The 15,632-nt window shown below is 40.0% G+C and overlaps 1 protein-coding gene across 3 annotated transcripts in view; it reads right to left on the bottom strand.

Annotated features, from left to right (window-relative positions):
• LOC117670691 (maestro heat-like repeat family member 5) overlaps positions 1-15,632 on the bottom strand; it is a 67,719-nt gene that overhangs the window by 16,931 nt on the left and 35,156 nt on the right. For all 3 annotated transcript variants that reach the window (XR_015729278.1, XM_034426034.2, XM_087875382.1), the window contains exons 21-24: positions 2,831-3,021; positions 1,751-1,888; positions 1,061-1,178; positions 662-805 (exon numbers count right to left, since the gene is read on the bottom strand). Coding sequence is in view for 2 of the 3 variants with exons in the window: in XM_034426034.2 (XP_034281925.1) it covers positions 662-805; positions 1,061-1,178; positions 1,751-1,888; positions 2,831-3,021 (591 nt within the window). In the remaining variant the exon portion in view is untranslated. The remainder of the gene's footprint in view (positions 1-661; positions 806-1,060; positions 1,179-1,750; positions 1,889-2,830; positions 3,022-15,632) is intronic.

The following is a 15,632-nucleotide window of genomic DNA, read 5'->3' as shown; positions in this document are numbered from 1 at the left end:
TGAAGGAAGCCTACCTGACAGCCTGCCTGGTTTTGGCAGCTTGCCCTTTAGAAATGATCAAATGGTAGCATTGGCTTGCCTGGTAGCCCTTTTTCCTATAAGTTTGTAATTTTTTGGATTTGGTCACTTTTTTTAAAAATAAATTTTATTTCTTGTACTTTTTTTTAAAAAAGATTTTGTCGCTTTCAATGTCTAGGACTCTAGATGATTTATCTATTGTATGTTCCAAGTTTAACTGCACTGTTGAGCTCGCTGTGCTTAAGCACATGAAGATTCAGGAAATTAAGCAGATAAACGTAGGTGAAAGAGGTGCCTTTAAAGGGAATTTCTTGGGAAGTAAATTATCAGAAAGCTTTTAATGCCATTTTAGAAGGGAGGTTAATGCACAAGTGAGAGGGTCACCTGGGCAGTAAGAAAGGAATGAGAAGAAACCACGACACTCTAGGAGCCAGACTCTGCCTAGCAGGAAAAGTAAAACTTGAGGATTTTAGAACTAGACATGTGCAAAGTTAATACCTGACTATAAAGGGGGTTGCACCTGGCCTGGATCACCCTCAACCCTCTTGTGCCAATCCATCTTGAACTCTGATCTGTGGCGCCTGGTGTTTGACCTGAGCAGGGCAGGAATCACAGAGGGGCAATTTCTCCGGGCAGTTCTTACCTTCCCTTGCTGGAAAACGAAGCTGTTCAGCCCTTTCAGGCAGAGGTCTTGCACTGCTGGATTGGGTGCTGCCAGACCCTCCTCCAGGTGCTCCCGGAGGCTGAATCTGTTCATCATCTTGATGGCGGAGGAACTCTTGAGAAACTGAGGAGGCAAAAGAACCTTTTCTTTATTAGCAGATGATTGTGCTAGAGGACCTTTAGAAAGGCTAAAGGTCATGAACAGGCTCCAGGATATGGGAGGACATGTGTCTGTGTGTGTGTCCCTGTGTGTGTGTGCGTGTCGTCTCCCCCCCCCATGTGTGTGAACAAGCTTGGCTGGAGGCAGCAGCATCCACAAAGCTCCGCCTTGCTTGGTGGCTTGAGGACGAGACCCCACCCCTCTGAGGCAAGTCCTCACCTCGATCACGAGTGCCAAGGCCGTCACCTTCTTCAGCTCATCCTCCTCACTGCTGAGAATGAGAGCAGCCTCCCCAAAGATTCCCGGGATCTGGGCACTGTTGCACTCAGTCATGGCCCTACGTGATGGGACAGCAGAGTCAGAGGCGCGATGACCGTGTTGTGAGAGGCAGAGGCCACTAGGGGGCAGCTGAGAGAACTGCCTGGCTCCCCCCCTCACTTTCCCACCCCCCTTTCAGGGGCAAAGCACCCTTGAGAGCTTCATCTGGCACCAGAGGGCTTTGCTCGATGCTTCTCCCTTAGGGGGAGAGGGAGAGAGCTATGAAGATTGTCCTGTTGTGGCAGGGGAACCAGGAGGAGCCCAAGAAGAGCCCCACATAGCCTATTCCCCACCAGCTTCCCAGTTGCTTGGAAGGACGGGAAAAAGGTGCCATCCAACTTGGCTCGCTCTTCCACGTTGGGCTGATTAAAACGGATCCTTTGCCCCACTCTGGCCCAGGGGGGATTGCTGCACAGAGAAAGGAACACTCCTCACCCCCAATTCCTGGAGAAGGGATCTGAGCCCTGAGGCAGTGTGCCTGGGAGAGAGGGAGGACCCCTGGATGGAGGAAGGGAAGCAGCAGGAGGGGGGGGGCACTGCAGGACTCAGCCTTCCTCGGGGATGGGGGGCACTTACGGCCAGGCTTCTTACCGCGCCAGCAGACGTGTGCCCTGCAAAAAGTGCTGGGGGTTGCTGAGCACCACCCAGCCTTGCTGGAACTCGATGCAGGCATAGACTGCCCAGTCCCCGGCTACAGAGAAGAGACTCTTCACAATCTCCACCGAAGTGCTGCAGATGGGAAACAGTTGTCACTGGCACTGCCCCCCCCTCTCTCTCCCTCTCTCCCTCCCTCCCTCCCTCTCTCTCAGGTTAGGGTTAGGGGAAGCCCATAGTTGGGATTGATCTCAGGATGGCCTGAAAAGGCTGGGGAGGGGGCTGCTGAGGAGAGGCTTTCCTTGGCAAATAGAACAGCACAGGGGCCCAGACTTTCCATGGTCCCTTCTGTGAATCTGGCTGGTTGGACTTTTCCTGTGGTCCCAAGGGGGCTCAGGACGGTTCCCTTTTCTTTAATTTTATTTGCCATGGACCCTTTTTGACTCCAGTCTGCTGGTGCCTTTAACAAATGTCCTGAACTGGAAATTGGCTTTCGTGCAGACTCTGGGTGCTGAATTTCCCCTGGTTCTGGAGGAGAGCCAAGGTGCCAGAGGAGGTTTGGTGTGTGCAAATTAATTGCTGTCCATGCATTTCAACCTGTGAGATATTTTTAAAAGGGGATCTGACATCCTGTCCTACCTGGCAGGGCTGCAAGCACAGACATTTTGGCTGGCAGGGTGAAGACCGGCTCTTTTCTTGGCCTTTCTTCAGTGCAGGAGCCAAAGCTGGCCCTGACTTTTATTCCTAGCTGCAGCACTCCCTGAATTGTCTTTTTGGACTAGGATTGGCTAATGACCCTAATGTTAGATGTTTTAGTACTGATGTTATTATTAATTTCCATCCATAGTTTTAGCTTTTTATATTCTGCCAAAGGTGTTTTTCAAAAGCAACTGGGCTTCCTAGGTTTGTTTTCCATGACTAGGCCCAGCAGGGAGGTTTCTGGGGGGCAGGGAGATGGCATGCTGTCCTGAAGGTCAAAGCCCCACCTGCCCTTGTGGATCCTGCTCTGTCTGGGGGAGGGGGGATGAGTTAGGGGTCACCTGGTGCTGAGAGGTGTGACTCTCTTCCTTTTGGTACCTCTGGAAGGTGAGTGCTGTGGGGTTTTCCCTCAGAATGAGGTCCTGCCTGGTTTTCAAAGCCTCTGGCAAGTCCAGCTGCATCACGTAAAGGACCTGCTTCAGCAGAGGTATGAAGAGCTGAAGGTGCATCTCGCCCAGGGCTGCCCGATAGCCGGGGATGTGGAAGGTCTCGTAGATGACATTCATGGCCTGGCAGGGAGTACAGGGAGATGCCACCCTCAGAGAAGGAGGCTCCTGGGCAGCGACTCCTTTTTATCCTTGCCCCCCCTCCCCCGAGGGACATGGGGAAGGCCATTACAGCTGGTCCTTGACTTACGACCAGAATTGATGCCAACATTTCTGTTGCTAAGCAAGACAGTTGTTAAGTAAAATTTGCCCCCCATTTTACGCCCTTCCTCACCGCAGTTGTTATTTATTTAGAAGAGTTACATGGCTGCCCATTCGCTCTCGGTGACTATGGTTGTTTTAAAAACAATAAAGAACCCAATATAAAAAGAATAAAAACAGCAAGCATTCAAATGAACCACTGGATGGGCTCCATCCTGCTCTGGATTCCCCAGTCCCGTTATTAGAGCCAGGTCTTCAGGGCCTTTTGAAAGTGTCAAAGTGGGAGCCAGTCTAATCTCTGCAGGGGTGATGTTCCACAGGGAGGGAGCCACCACGGAGTGGCCCTTCTTCTAGGTCCCACTAGATCAGCGGTTCTCAACCTGGGGGTTGCGACCCCTTTGGGGGTTGAACGGCCATTTCACAGGGGTCGCCAAAGCCCTCTCTCGCCCCCCCCCACGCCTTCACTCACCCTCACCCTCTGCCTCTGTTGGATCGCCCGGTCGCCGTTCGCTTACCCCGCCCACTCCCAATCTATTGCTGCCTCCGGAGTCCCAGCTGATGGCTAGAGGGAAAAAAAACTTTAAATTCTTGCCGCTGGGCTTCAAAGAGCTAGCTGCAAAGAGGTAAATTCCTGGAGCAGATTTTTTTCCCCCTAGCTATGCTGAAAAAGCGAAATTGAGACTTCCGGTTTCCCTGTCTTCGGTGACGGCGGTGCCTTTTGAAGCTCCGCCAGCCCCGCCGCCTGTAGAGCCGCTTCGCGACGAAGAAGCGGCTCGAAAACTTCAAAATCCACAGGATTGATGAAGTAGAGATCGCAGGGCACAGGTCGAGCCCCTGTAACCCCCCAGGGAAGTTTCTGGGGAGAGAACAGGCGCGGCTCCCTCCCAACCTGCTGAAACTCCGGGCGACGTGGGACGATTCTGCTTTTGCAGAACAAGCCGGCTGCAGGAAACTCAAAGCGAAAAGAACCAGCCTTAATAAACAGCGAAACTACCTGAATTCTGAAACTTGGAAACGCAAGTATTAGCGCTTTGTTGACTTTTTAATCTGAGAAAAATGCGAATGAGTGAAAGTGCTTTGAAAAAACATGGCGCTCAGCCTTAGAGTTAACGAGCCAGCGAGTGTGGATTGGTGAAGTTATCTTGCTTTGTTACAAAGTTTCCAAGTTGCTACAAAGTTGCCTTGTTTGTAATAAGAGAAACAAGTGGAAAATTTCTCCCTTTTCAATACTTGACTTTGCTTTACTTCAGCTTTTATCTGATCAAATCTGGGGGACTTTTTTAGAAGTCTTTGTGCAGGAGGGAAAGGAAAAGGAACTTCCCTAGAAAAACTAGATCACGTGGCAGGATGGCTTCAAAGAAGCAGGAAGGGAAGGCAACAGGGGGGGGATCCCCCACACACAAACATGAAACGCAGCTTCCCCCTGCTCAACAGCTACAGACTCAGAAAAAAGAATTTGATGTGGGAGATTTAAAAGAATTTATTTCTAAAACTTTGGATGATAAATTTCAAAAATCCCAACAGGAGATAGATGATAAACTTCAAAAATCACATCAGGAATTTATGCAGGAAATTAATGAAGTTAAAGATATGGTGAAACAGAACCAAAACAAGGTGACCAAAAAAATATCAGAAGTGGCATCTGGCCTGGCAGAATTTATTGGGAAAGTTGATTTTAAAGTTGAAGAACTTAAATCAGAAGTTAATGTTAAGATGAAAGACGATTATAAAATTGCTGATGTTGACAATAAAATGCAAAGAGTTGAAAACGAGATTGTCATGATACAATTCAGGGCAATGGAGTTTGCTATACGGCTTCGAGGAATTCGAGAGGAGGAAAGACAGGATTTGAGACAAGTTTGTTCTGAGGCCCTGGCCAAGATTATACAAGTTAATCCTGATGTGGTTTTTCACAAAATAGACAAAATTTACAGAGTGAATTCCTGGGTGGCCAGACAAAGACAATTACCTAGAGATGTGGTCATATATTTTACAGATAGAGAAATAAGAAACGATATCCTGCAAAAATCCTTTTACACTTCTGTGCAAGTGGGGGGCTCACGAATTGGAATTTATAAAGAATTACCTCCTAAAATGCTGAAAGCTAGAAAAGAATTTGGTTTTCTTGTTAAGGAATTGCAAAATTTACAGATACCTTTCCGGTGGGACGCACCAGTTGGTATAATTTTCAGATATAAGGGAGAAAGATATCGTTTGAATACCGTGGAGAAGGCACAGCACTTCTATACTACTATTCTTAAGGAAAGAACACCATCTCCACGTACATCTACAGTTTTGGAGATTAAAGGGAGTGATGAGAAGCAACCGCAACGAGAATTGCAAGAACAGTCTAAGCAGGAATTAGAGGAAATGCAAGGTGCAGAAGGAGGTTTTCTGGATGAGCCTTTGCTGGAATCTTCTCCAATCTTGGACCCGGTTCGGATGATTGAAGTTAAGGATCAACGTATAACTCGAGCTCAATCTAAGTTACTTAAACAAAAGCAACAACAACAACAGGAAAGACAAGACAAGGAGGCAGTTAAGAGTACTGCACAAGAGATTGGAGCCATGGGGGGAGCGAGATCGAAGCTTTCGGATGACCTTCAATTATTTTTCTCTTTGCTCCAGAAAGAGGGAGATGATGTTTAAGTGTTTATCTTGGAATGTTAATGGGTTGAATTCAGCACAGAAAAGGAAGAAATTATTTACATATTTGAAACAATTTAATAATGATATAATTTGTTTACAAGAAACACATATCACAACTCAAGATCAAAAATATTTGATAAACTCCAAACTAGGAACACATTTTATATCTTCAACTTCGCAAAAAAAGAATGGTGTGGTTATTTATGTAAATAAAAAGTTAACAGCTAAAGTTATAGAAGCAGATGAAGATGGTAGGTTTGTAGCAATTGAATTGCTTACAGCAAATGGCCAAATTCTTCTGATTGGAATCTATGCTCCCAATCAACAACAGGACTATTTCTATAAGATGTTACATACTAAAATATTGCAACGGGATTACAGATCTATTTTAATTATGGGAGACTGGAATGGAGTAATCGATTCTAAATTAGATAAAAAGAGTTTGGCAAAGTCTAGGATCAGATTACCACAGACCTTTTTTGACATGAAAGAAGATATGGAATTAAAAGATTTTTGGAGAATACATAATTCAAAAGAATTGGACTACACTTTTTTTTCTGACAGACACAGATCCTTCTCTAGGATTGACTTTATTTTGTTGACAGATGATTTACTTGTTAAGACAAAAAGAACAAAGATTTTCCCAAGAACTTTGACTGACCATAGCCCAGTATGGATAGAAATTGAGATGGATAAGGTTGAGAGACGTTCTTGGAGATTAAATGAGAATTTGTTTAGATATGAAAAAAATACAACAGAACTTAAAAAGCATTTGAAAGAATTTTTTGAAATAAATTTGAATAAAGGTACCCCAATTGAAATTGTGTGGGACGCAAGTAAAGCTTATATGAGAGGGGTACTTATCTACATGAACTCTAAACATAGACTGTTCCGACAAAAGAAAAGATCTGAACTGGAAATAGAAATAAAGAATAAAGAACGGTTACTTATTAAAAATCCAACAGATGAAAGAATACGTAGTGCTATAAAACTTTTGAAAGACCAATTTCAAATGCTTATGGCGGAACAAGTTGCAACAAATTTACAATATGCGAAGCATAACACATTTTGTAACGCTAATAAACCGGGCAGATGGTTGGCTTACACACTGAGGAAAAAACAAAGTATACGGACTATTGATAGTATTGATATTGGAGGGAAAGAAATCTTTCAACAAAAATTAATTAAAGAAGCTTTTGTGGACTATTATACCAAATTATATGCCAAAGAGGAGGTGCAGAATGGACTTATAGAAAAATATTTAAACGATAAAAGAGTTACAAAAATTACTGATCAACAAAAGGAAAGAATGAATTATCCTATAACAGAGGAGGAGATAATAGTAGCAATTAAACAGTTAAAAACAGCCAAAGCTCCTGGCACGGATGGTTTGACCGCAGTGTATTACAAAACTTTGCAAGCTGAAATGGTGGAACAACTTAGAGATTTATTTTGCAATATTCAGCAAGGGGGTAAAATACCCCCATCATGGACAACAGCTTACATATCTTTGATACCAAAAGAACAAATCGGTCCTAAAAAACCAGAGAACTATAGACCAATATCTCTTTTGAATACAGATTATAAAATCTTTGCGAAAGTACTAGCCAACAGGTTGATGCCAGTAATCCAAAAGGTGATTCATGATGATCAAGCGGGATTCATCGAGGGCAGATACATGAAGGACAATGTAAGGCAAGTAATAGATTTATTGGAATATCTTGAGAAGAATAAACAGATTCCTGCAGTGCTGGTCTTTTTGGACGCAGAGAAGGCCTTGGATAGAGTGGATTGGAATTTTCTACTAAAGACTTTAAAAAAGATGGACTTTGGGGATCAATTTATACAGGCGATTTCAGCAATTTATCAAGAGCAAAAGGCACAGATCATTATTAATGGAAGTCTGACAACAGAGTTTAAAATTGAAAAAGGAACAAGACAGGGATGTCCGTTGTCCCCACTTTTATTTATTTTAACACTAGAAGTCTTGCTAAATACAATACGGGACTCTAATACCTTGAAAGGTATAAAGATTAGGCAAGAGGATTACAGAATAAAGGCATTTGCAGATGATCTGGTTGTTACCCTATCACAACCAATGGAATCAATAATCTTGATGAAGGACATTATACAAGACTATGGTAAAGTTTCAGGTTTTAGACTGAATCCAAAAAAGACTAAAATGATAGCTAAAAACATGACACAAGATCGTAAACATGAGCTTGAAAGGAGGGCAGGTTTTGAGACTGTACCTAAGGTAAAATATCTAGGAGTTCAGGTTGCAGAATCAAACATGAAATTGTTTCAAAATAACTATGAGGTGTTGTGGCGAGAGGTGCAGAAAGATATGGAGACTTGGAAAAAACTGCAGCTGTCTCTACTTGGAAGAATAGCAGCAGTTAAGATGAATATTTTGCCAAGATTTCTTTTTTTGTTTCAAATGATTCCGGTGCTTAAAAGTGATAAACAATTGAAAGTTTGGCAAACTGGAGTGAATAAGTTCGTCTGGAACGAGAAGAAGCCGAGAGTGAAATTGAAAATTATGCAAGATGTTCCAGAAAGAGGAGGTCTTAAACTTCCAAACCTACAGCTATATTATGATGCAGCAGCTTTAACTTTAACAAGTGATTGGTTTGGAAGTAAAAAGGTTGGAATATTGAATGCAGAAAGTTTTGATCTTGAATTTGGATGGCATGCTTACTTATTTTATGATGACAAAGTTGATAAAGTATTTAAAAGTCATATACTTAGAGACTCTTTGATGAGAGTTTGGAAGAAGCACCGACTCAAATGGGATTATAAAATACCATTATGGCTGGATCTTGGTCATACTTTGTGGAATACAAATATAATGTCACTCGGGGGGTTTTTATACAAAGAGGTTCTTTTTACAGATGCGGGCAGATGGCAGCTGAAGACATTGCAGACACTGTTGGACGAAGGGATTAATTTAACTTGGTTACAATATAATCAATTACAATTGAGATGGAAAGAGGACCAAAAAACTGGTATTATGTTGCACGAGGAAGAATTGGTTAGACATATAAGAGAGAAAGGTCCAATGCATATCAAGAGGCTTTATAATGTTTTGCTAGAAAGGGACTCAGAAACTGAATTAGTTAAAGATTGTATGATTAAGTGGGCACAAAATTTTGAAGAACCAGTGATGTTGGAAACATGGGAAAAAATTTGGGTTCAGAATGTTAAATTTACACAGTCGCAGAACCTGAGGGAAAATTTCTATAAAATGTTTTATAGATGGCATTTAGATCCCAAAAAGTTGTCATGTATGTACCCCAATGTTCAGCCAAAATGTTGGAGATGTGAATGTTTGGATGCTACATATTATCATGTTTGGTGGACCTGTAGGAAAGTTAAGGCTTTTTGGATAAAAATTTGGTGGGTCATGCAGAATGTTTTGAAGAAAAAAATTCAATTCTCTCCACAATTGTTTTTATTGGGTATAATTAAGGGTTTTACATTGGGTGAAACAAAATTGATATTGTATATGATAACAGCAGCAAGATTGTTGATAGGTAAATACTGGAAGAATGAAGCTTTGCCCACTATCGAGGAATGGACTTTGAAGATGGCCAGTTTTGCAGAGATGGCGAAGATTTCAGCATATTTAAAAGATTGTTCACAAGAGACTTATGAATGGGAATGGAAAAGGTGGATAGAATATGTTCAGAACAAATATCAAACTAGAAAGTATCAAATAGCTTTTATTTGAAAATAATGTATTAGAAATATTTTAATGTAATGAGGTAAAGAGAAAAATTATACAGGGGAGGGAGGGGTTCAAGTTTATATATAAGTGTTATATTAAGGGTTTTTTATGTGTATGAGTATATTATAGGGAAGTCTGGGGGGAGGGGAGGGTTAGGGAGGGTGAGGGTGGTTGGGAAGTTTGGGGGGGGAGGTGGGGGGGAAAAAGGAGTGAAAATGTAATTGTAAAACTTTTGCAATAAAAAAAAAAAAAGCGAAATTGAAAGTAAGCAGGCTGCAAGGTGACAAAATGAGGCAGAGAGATTTCTTTTTCTTTTTCCTCACCAAAAAAGGTAGGTACAAAACTGCAAACAATGGGAAATTTAGGGCAAAAGAGGAGAGTTCAAGGGAATTGTAATAATTGAGATACTATTAATTGTATATTGTGTTGAAAGCAGAAATGGTTAAGTTGTGGTTTGGAGGAATATATGGGGGAAATTATTTGGTTTATTATTATTGGTAAATATAATTAATTGATTTGTAAGAAATTGGATTGCATGGAAATAATTGGAATATTCATGTTCATATTGATTAATATACAAAAAATATAGTTATATAACTAATTGATTTATATTAAAATGTTGAATTTGTATTAAACAACTGTATTACATAATTAACCAATGTGAGGATAGATATAAAAATAGATGACAATGCGAAGGGGTATAATATAGAATAGAAGGGAAAAATTGAATTTGATTAAGATTAGAGATGAGGATGAAGGGTAATATTGTTTTTTTAAAAAAATAGATGAGGAATAAATATGGCAAAAAGGAAATATAGAAATTGTAAATTTAATTGAAATGACTAAATACTGTGTTGGAAGAAATATCCTTCTGGGTTCTGCTCCAAGTGGGGAAAAAGACACTGGAAACATGGAGACTGCTTGGTTTAATGGTGGACAGGATCACATGGCTTGATGGGGCACATTGTGTTAGTTTCTGTTGCTATTGTGTTGCAAATGTCCTTTGACAAAGGATTGACTTTCTGCCTCTGGCCCATTAACAAAGGGTGGGGGGCAGGAAGGTGGGAGCTGCTTTGTTTGTAAAATATGCTTCTCCATTTCTCATCCAGGTAGGGAAATATAATATTCTGCCTTTTTAATATTTCCCAAAATATTTCATTCTTCTAGGAAAGGGGTGGGTGCTAACCTCCTACAACTATTTAAATTTGTGAACCGGCCAAATACTCTGTTCAAAGAAAATACGTTGTATGTTTGTATGTGTGTTTCTAATTATTGCTATTTGTTCTCTTTTATTCTTTAAAGTTTAACATTCATTCTTTATCTTAATATCTTAATATTTGTTTGGGGTTGGCTTTCTTCCCTTTCATCTTTTTTATTGTACAGCAATCTTTCTCCTCAAACCTACCACCTCTGTCTTTTCTTTCTTTCTTACTTTCTCTTCCCCCCCTCTTCTTCTTCTCCCTACTTCCTCTTTCTTTCTCTTTCTCTTTCTCCTCCTCTCTTCCTCCCTCTCTTACCTTCACTCCTACTCTAATTTCCCTTCCCTTCCTTCATCCCTCTCTATTGCTGTATCCTTTTATGCATATGGACTACTCAGAGGGCTGAAAAAGTTATTTTTGACTGGTCCTCGCACTTTTGACCAGTCCTCGAATTTACGACTGTCCTCACATTTTACGTTTTTTGCCCTATCTTATACCATGTTGAAGAGAAGCAGTTGTGAAATGAGTGACATGGTTGTTAAGAATGCTGCACAGGCATAAATGTGAGGATGGTCATAAGTGTGAAGACCAGTCAAAAGTGCGAGGACCTGTCAGAAATGACTTTTTTCAGCCCTCTGAGTAGTCCCTATACATATAGCCATGGCCACCCGGTCACATGACCAGCTAGCCATGCCCACCCAGTCACATGACCTCCAAGCCACACCCACAAAATAAGCCATGCCCACAGAACCGGTAGTAAAAAAATTTAGAACCCACCCTTGGTTGGGGGTCACCACAACATGAGGAACTGTATTAAAGGGTCGCGGCATTAGAAAGGTTGAGAACCACTGCACTAGATGGACCCCAGTAAGAGAGGTGAGGAGATTTCCGGTTGGCGTCGTGGCGAGACAGTCGGGGAAGTAGCAGGCTCGGATGAGCGCCGCAAAAACCCCGGCTGACGAACCGCTGCCGATGGGTCTTCGGACTGGAACTGTCCTGTAGGGATAGGGAAGAAAGAGAGGTGCCTCGGATGACCGAGAGGAAAAGGCAAGTTCCTCGGAGGTCAGAGGGAACTCTCTGTGAGGCGGTGGCGGGGGGCGGCAGCCATGGTGGCTGCCACAAAGCTGGGACAACCGGACTAAGTGTAGAGCTGGAGAGAAGAAAGAAATGGAACGGAGTTTTTTTGAAGCTGGGTGAGTGACAACCAACTCAGGCTTGAATAACAACAAGAGAAACATCTTACAATTATAAGATCCTTAATATGTAATAGCGGCTAAGAAAGATAGAGGCAAAGAACATTTTGAAATGTAACTTTGAAGATATAAAAACCCAATTGAAAATTGACTTTTGAATAAACTATTTGGAAACTTAAATAATTAGATATGATCAAAGGATTGGAAAGAAATAAAGAGATCCTTCCCCCCCTTTTTTTAAACTGCAAGAAAAACAAAAAGAATGGATAATAAGCTTTAAAAAGAAAAAAAAAGTGATATATAATTAAAAGGGAAAAAAAGGAAAAAAGAAGTGAGAAGAGCTACTTAAATTTGGACTGGACTTTAAATGTGATTTAATATTTTTAAACTGAAAAAGAAAAAGAGAAGCTAAGTAAGATCATGATGTAATTGCAACAAAATGGATACTTGTTAAGCAATTGGAAATTGTGGATTGTAGAGAGACACCATCTGGAGTAAAAAGGAATTTTGCAACTTGGTTCTTTGTTTTGCAAAATTGTGGACTTCACAGATAACAACCGTGAGAATTTGTGGAGGAGGATTTTCTTGTCTACAAGAGGTTTGACTTTTGGAGGAATAAAAAAAGGAATAGAAGGGAACACAATGGAACTTGTATAATTGGAATAATTATTTGACTTGGAGAATGGAAATAAGAGCAATAACTATAATGTGGCATAAAGGACAAAAAGTCGATATAAAAATTGAAATGGAGTATACATGAGTGGACAAGAAAATGAAGATGGAGAAATAAGACATAGAAGTGGAAAATAAAGAAGATAAAGACATTGTGATAAATATGAATAAATAATTGAACAGGTGAATAGCAATAATAAAAAGGAGGTCTCTAGAGATTATATTGAGATTAACAATATCATAATGATGATTATATTGAGATTAATAATAATATGATGATTACATGGGAGTTAATAGTGAATGTTAAAAGAATAAAAGGTTGGAAAATATTGAGGAAATTAAAAAGTCCAGGACTTGGATTTATAAAATGACTATACTGAGATTAATAAATATGAGAAGAAATATGTTACAGACATTTAGAAATGAAATAGAGATTGAAGCTAAAATATATGTAAATTAGACTATACTAAAAGAAAATATAGCAATGGACATAATGAACCAATTTTTTATTAAGATGTTAGAAGGTACTACTTGAGAAAATTGATGGTATAATAATTGGGATATTGTTTAAATACCTATAACAATTGTTATAATTTGAATACTTTTAATAATATATATATAAAAGTGAAAGATGATTATGCTGGGATTAAGAGAAAAATAAAGATAATTGCACTGGGATTAACAGTGGAACAAAGATGATTACACTGGGATTAACAGTGAGAAAAATAAAGATGATTACACTGGGATTAGCAGTGAAAGAAATAAAGATTACACTGGGTTTAACAATGGAATAAAGATGAGTACACTGGGATTAACAATGGAAGTATAAAAGGAAAGGTTAAATTAGAAAATTGAGCTACAATAATTGGGATATTGCTTAAATATGTATAACAATTGTAATAATTTGAATATTCTTTACTTAAGTAAAAAAGAAAACAAAATTGAAACAATATATGATTATGATTTTTAAACAAAAATTACTTAATTGGTGTTATATAAATGATATGGTTTAATAGGTAGAATTTGGGATAATTGGGAAATTGCATTAAATAGCATTATTTGAATTAAGAACTATGTTTAAATGTTAAATTGCTATATTTTTAAGATTAAAGATAAGATTTAAATTTGATAAAGTAATTATGGAATAAAGATTTAATCTGCATTATGAAATATGAATATGTTTGAACTGTATTGAACTGTATTATGAGTTATTACTTGAATTAAGATTTAAGGTGGGTTAATAGAAGGGTAACTGTTTGAATTAGTAAATATGTGTTAATTTTTTTTAAAAATGGTATTAGTTGGATATGTGATTTAAGATTAAGAAATAAGTGTTATGGCAAAATAGAATAGATAAAATTTGGTTAAAGATGACAAAAAATTGAACAAATTGATGACCGGATCAAAGCTCTGTTCTGAAAAGATGTAATTTGTATGTTTGGAAAAAAAAATAAAAAAAACTTTTTGAACAAAAAGAAAAGAGAGAGGGGACCCTAATATCTCTGGCTCTAGTGGGTATGGTTTATGTAATCGGGAAGAGATGGTTAATTGAATCATGGTTGTTAAAGTGAATCTGGCTTCGCCAATGACTTTGCTTGTCAGAAGGTTGCAAGAGGCGTTCACATGACCCTGGAACACTGCAACTGTCATAAATACATGCTAGTTGCCAAGTGTCCACATTTTGATCACGTGACCAGGGGGATGCAGCAATGGTTGTAAGTATGAAAAAGTCATGTCATTTTTTTTCTGTGCCGTTGTAACTTCGAACTGTCACTAAATGAATAGTTGTAAGTCAAGGTCTGCCTATATCAAGATCAGAGGGTCTTGCACCTTGATGAAACTTGAGGAAATGTCTCTGACAGGCCCCACCCCAGTGGTGAAATCTGGCCAGATCTATCCAGCTTGTGCAAAACGGTAGTGCCAGCCGTGGGAGGCTCCGCCCACCCATCAGGACGTCATTAGGTCCCGTTTTTTACCCTCTGCGCATGTGCAGAAGGTACGCACGTGCGTAGCGCACTCCTGTTCCTGAACCAGTAGCGAAGGTAAATGGATTTCACCACTGCTCCACCCGATTCATCCAAAGATAAAGTAAGAGCCAGGTGTGTGGGTGTGTGGGGGGCAAGCACAGTTGAAGTGACAGGAATCTGTTGCCGTAGCTGTCCCAGCAGAAATAGCCCTGATCTACCTGGTGTCGCTTTCTTAGTCTGGTCTAGCGGACCCTGATCTTGAAGTCACCCTACACAGAATTATGATTCAGAGGTGTTTTCAGTAGATATGTGAGTGGTTTACTTGGACCGTGAGTGGTTTCCAGTGCCAGGAAGATGTTGGCCTTGGATGGGGAAGAATTGGCTTTGGCTCGACCCTGGCAAAGCTGAATGGCAGTGGGCTTTCTGTGTTCTGCCATCTGTAAATCCAACTGGGAGATCAGTCAGAGCTGGTGAGTCATCTGGGACTTCTTCTGGCCTCTTGGCATAGCAGGTGGCAGCCCTGGCCAGGAGGCCTTGGCACAGATTCCCAGGCCAGGAGACCTGCTGCTTACGATCATGCCTGGTTTACTGTTTTCATTGGTTGTTTTTTCTATATTTGCTTTCTTTGCTACTCAAGCTATAATAAATATTTTTTTAAACGAAGTGTTCTCAATCTATACATAATAGATTTATGGGGAAATCCTTTAATGTTAATGTTAAATTATGTTCCAAAACTTTTGGGTTTGACTTTTTGAGGAATTACGTTTGTATCAATTCCAAAGGGCTTCTAAGAGAATTATTTTGAGAAAAGTAAAAAATAATAGCACTCCTGAGATGCATAATTTATTTAGTTTTGAAAAAGCAATCTTATCTATAACCAAAAATTGAGATAATAAATTCTCCTTTGGTATAAATGCTATGACATTTTGTAACAATAATGTACTATTATTTATTTCCTTTAATGCAGATTTAGAAACTTTTGTTCCATATTGAATGGATTTCTAATATGCATATATAGTTTCCTCCTTTTTGCTGCTTTTTATTTGCGTTTAGAGTAGAGTAG

Source organism: Pantherophis guttatus, chromosome 8 (genome assembly GCF_059756535.1).
Source record: "Pantherophis guttatus breed Tessera chromosome 8, ASM5975653v1, whole genome shotgun sequence".
In the NCBI taxonomy this organism is placed as follows: domain Eukaryota; kingdom Metazoa; phylum Chordata; class Lepidosauria; order Squamata; family Colubridae; genus Pantherophis; species Pantherophis guttatus.
This window is presented reverse-complemented; position numbering and strand designations above follow the sequence as displayed.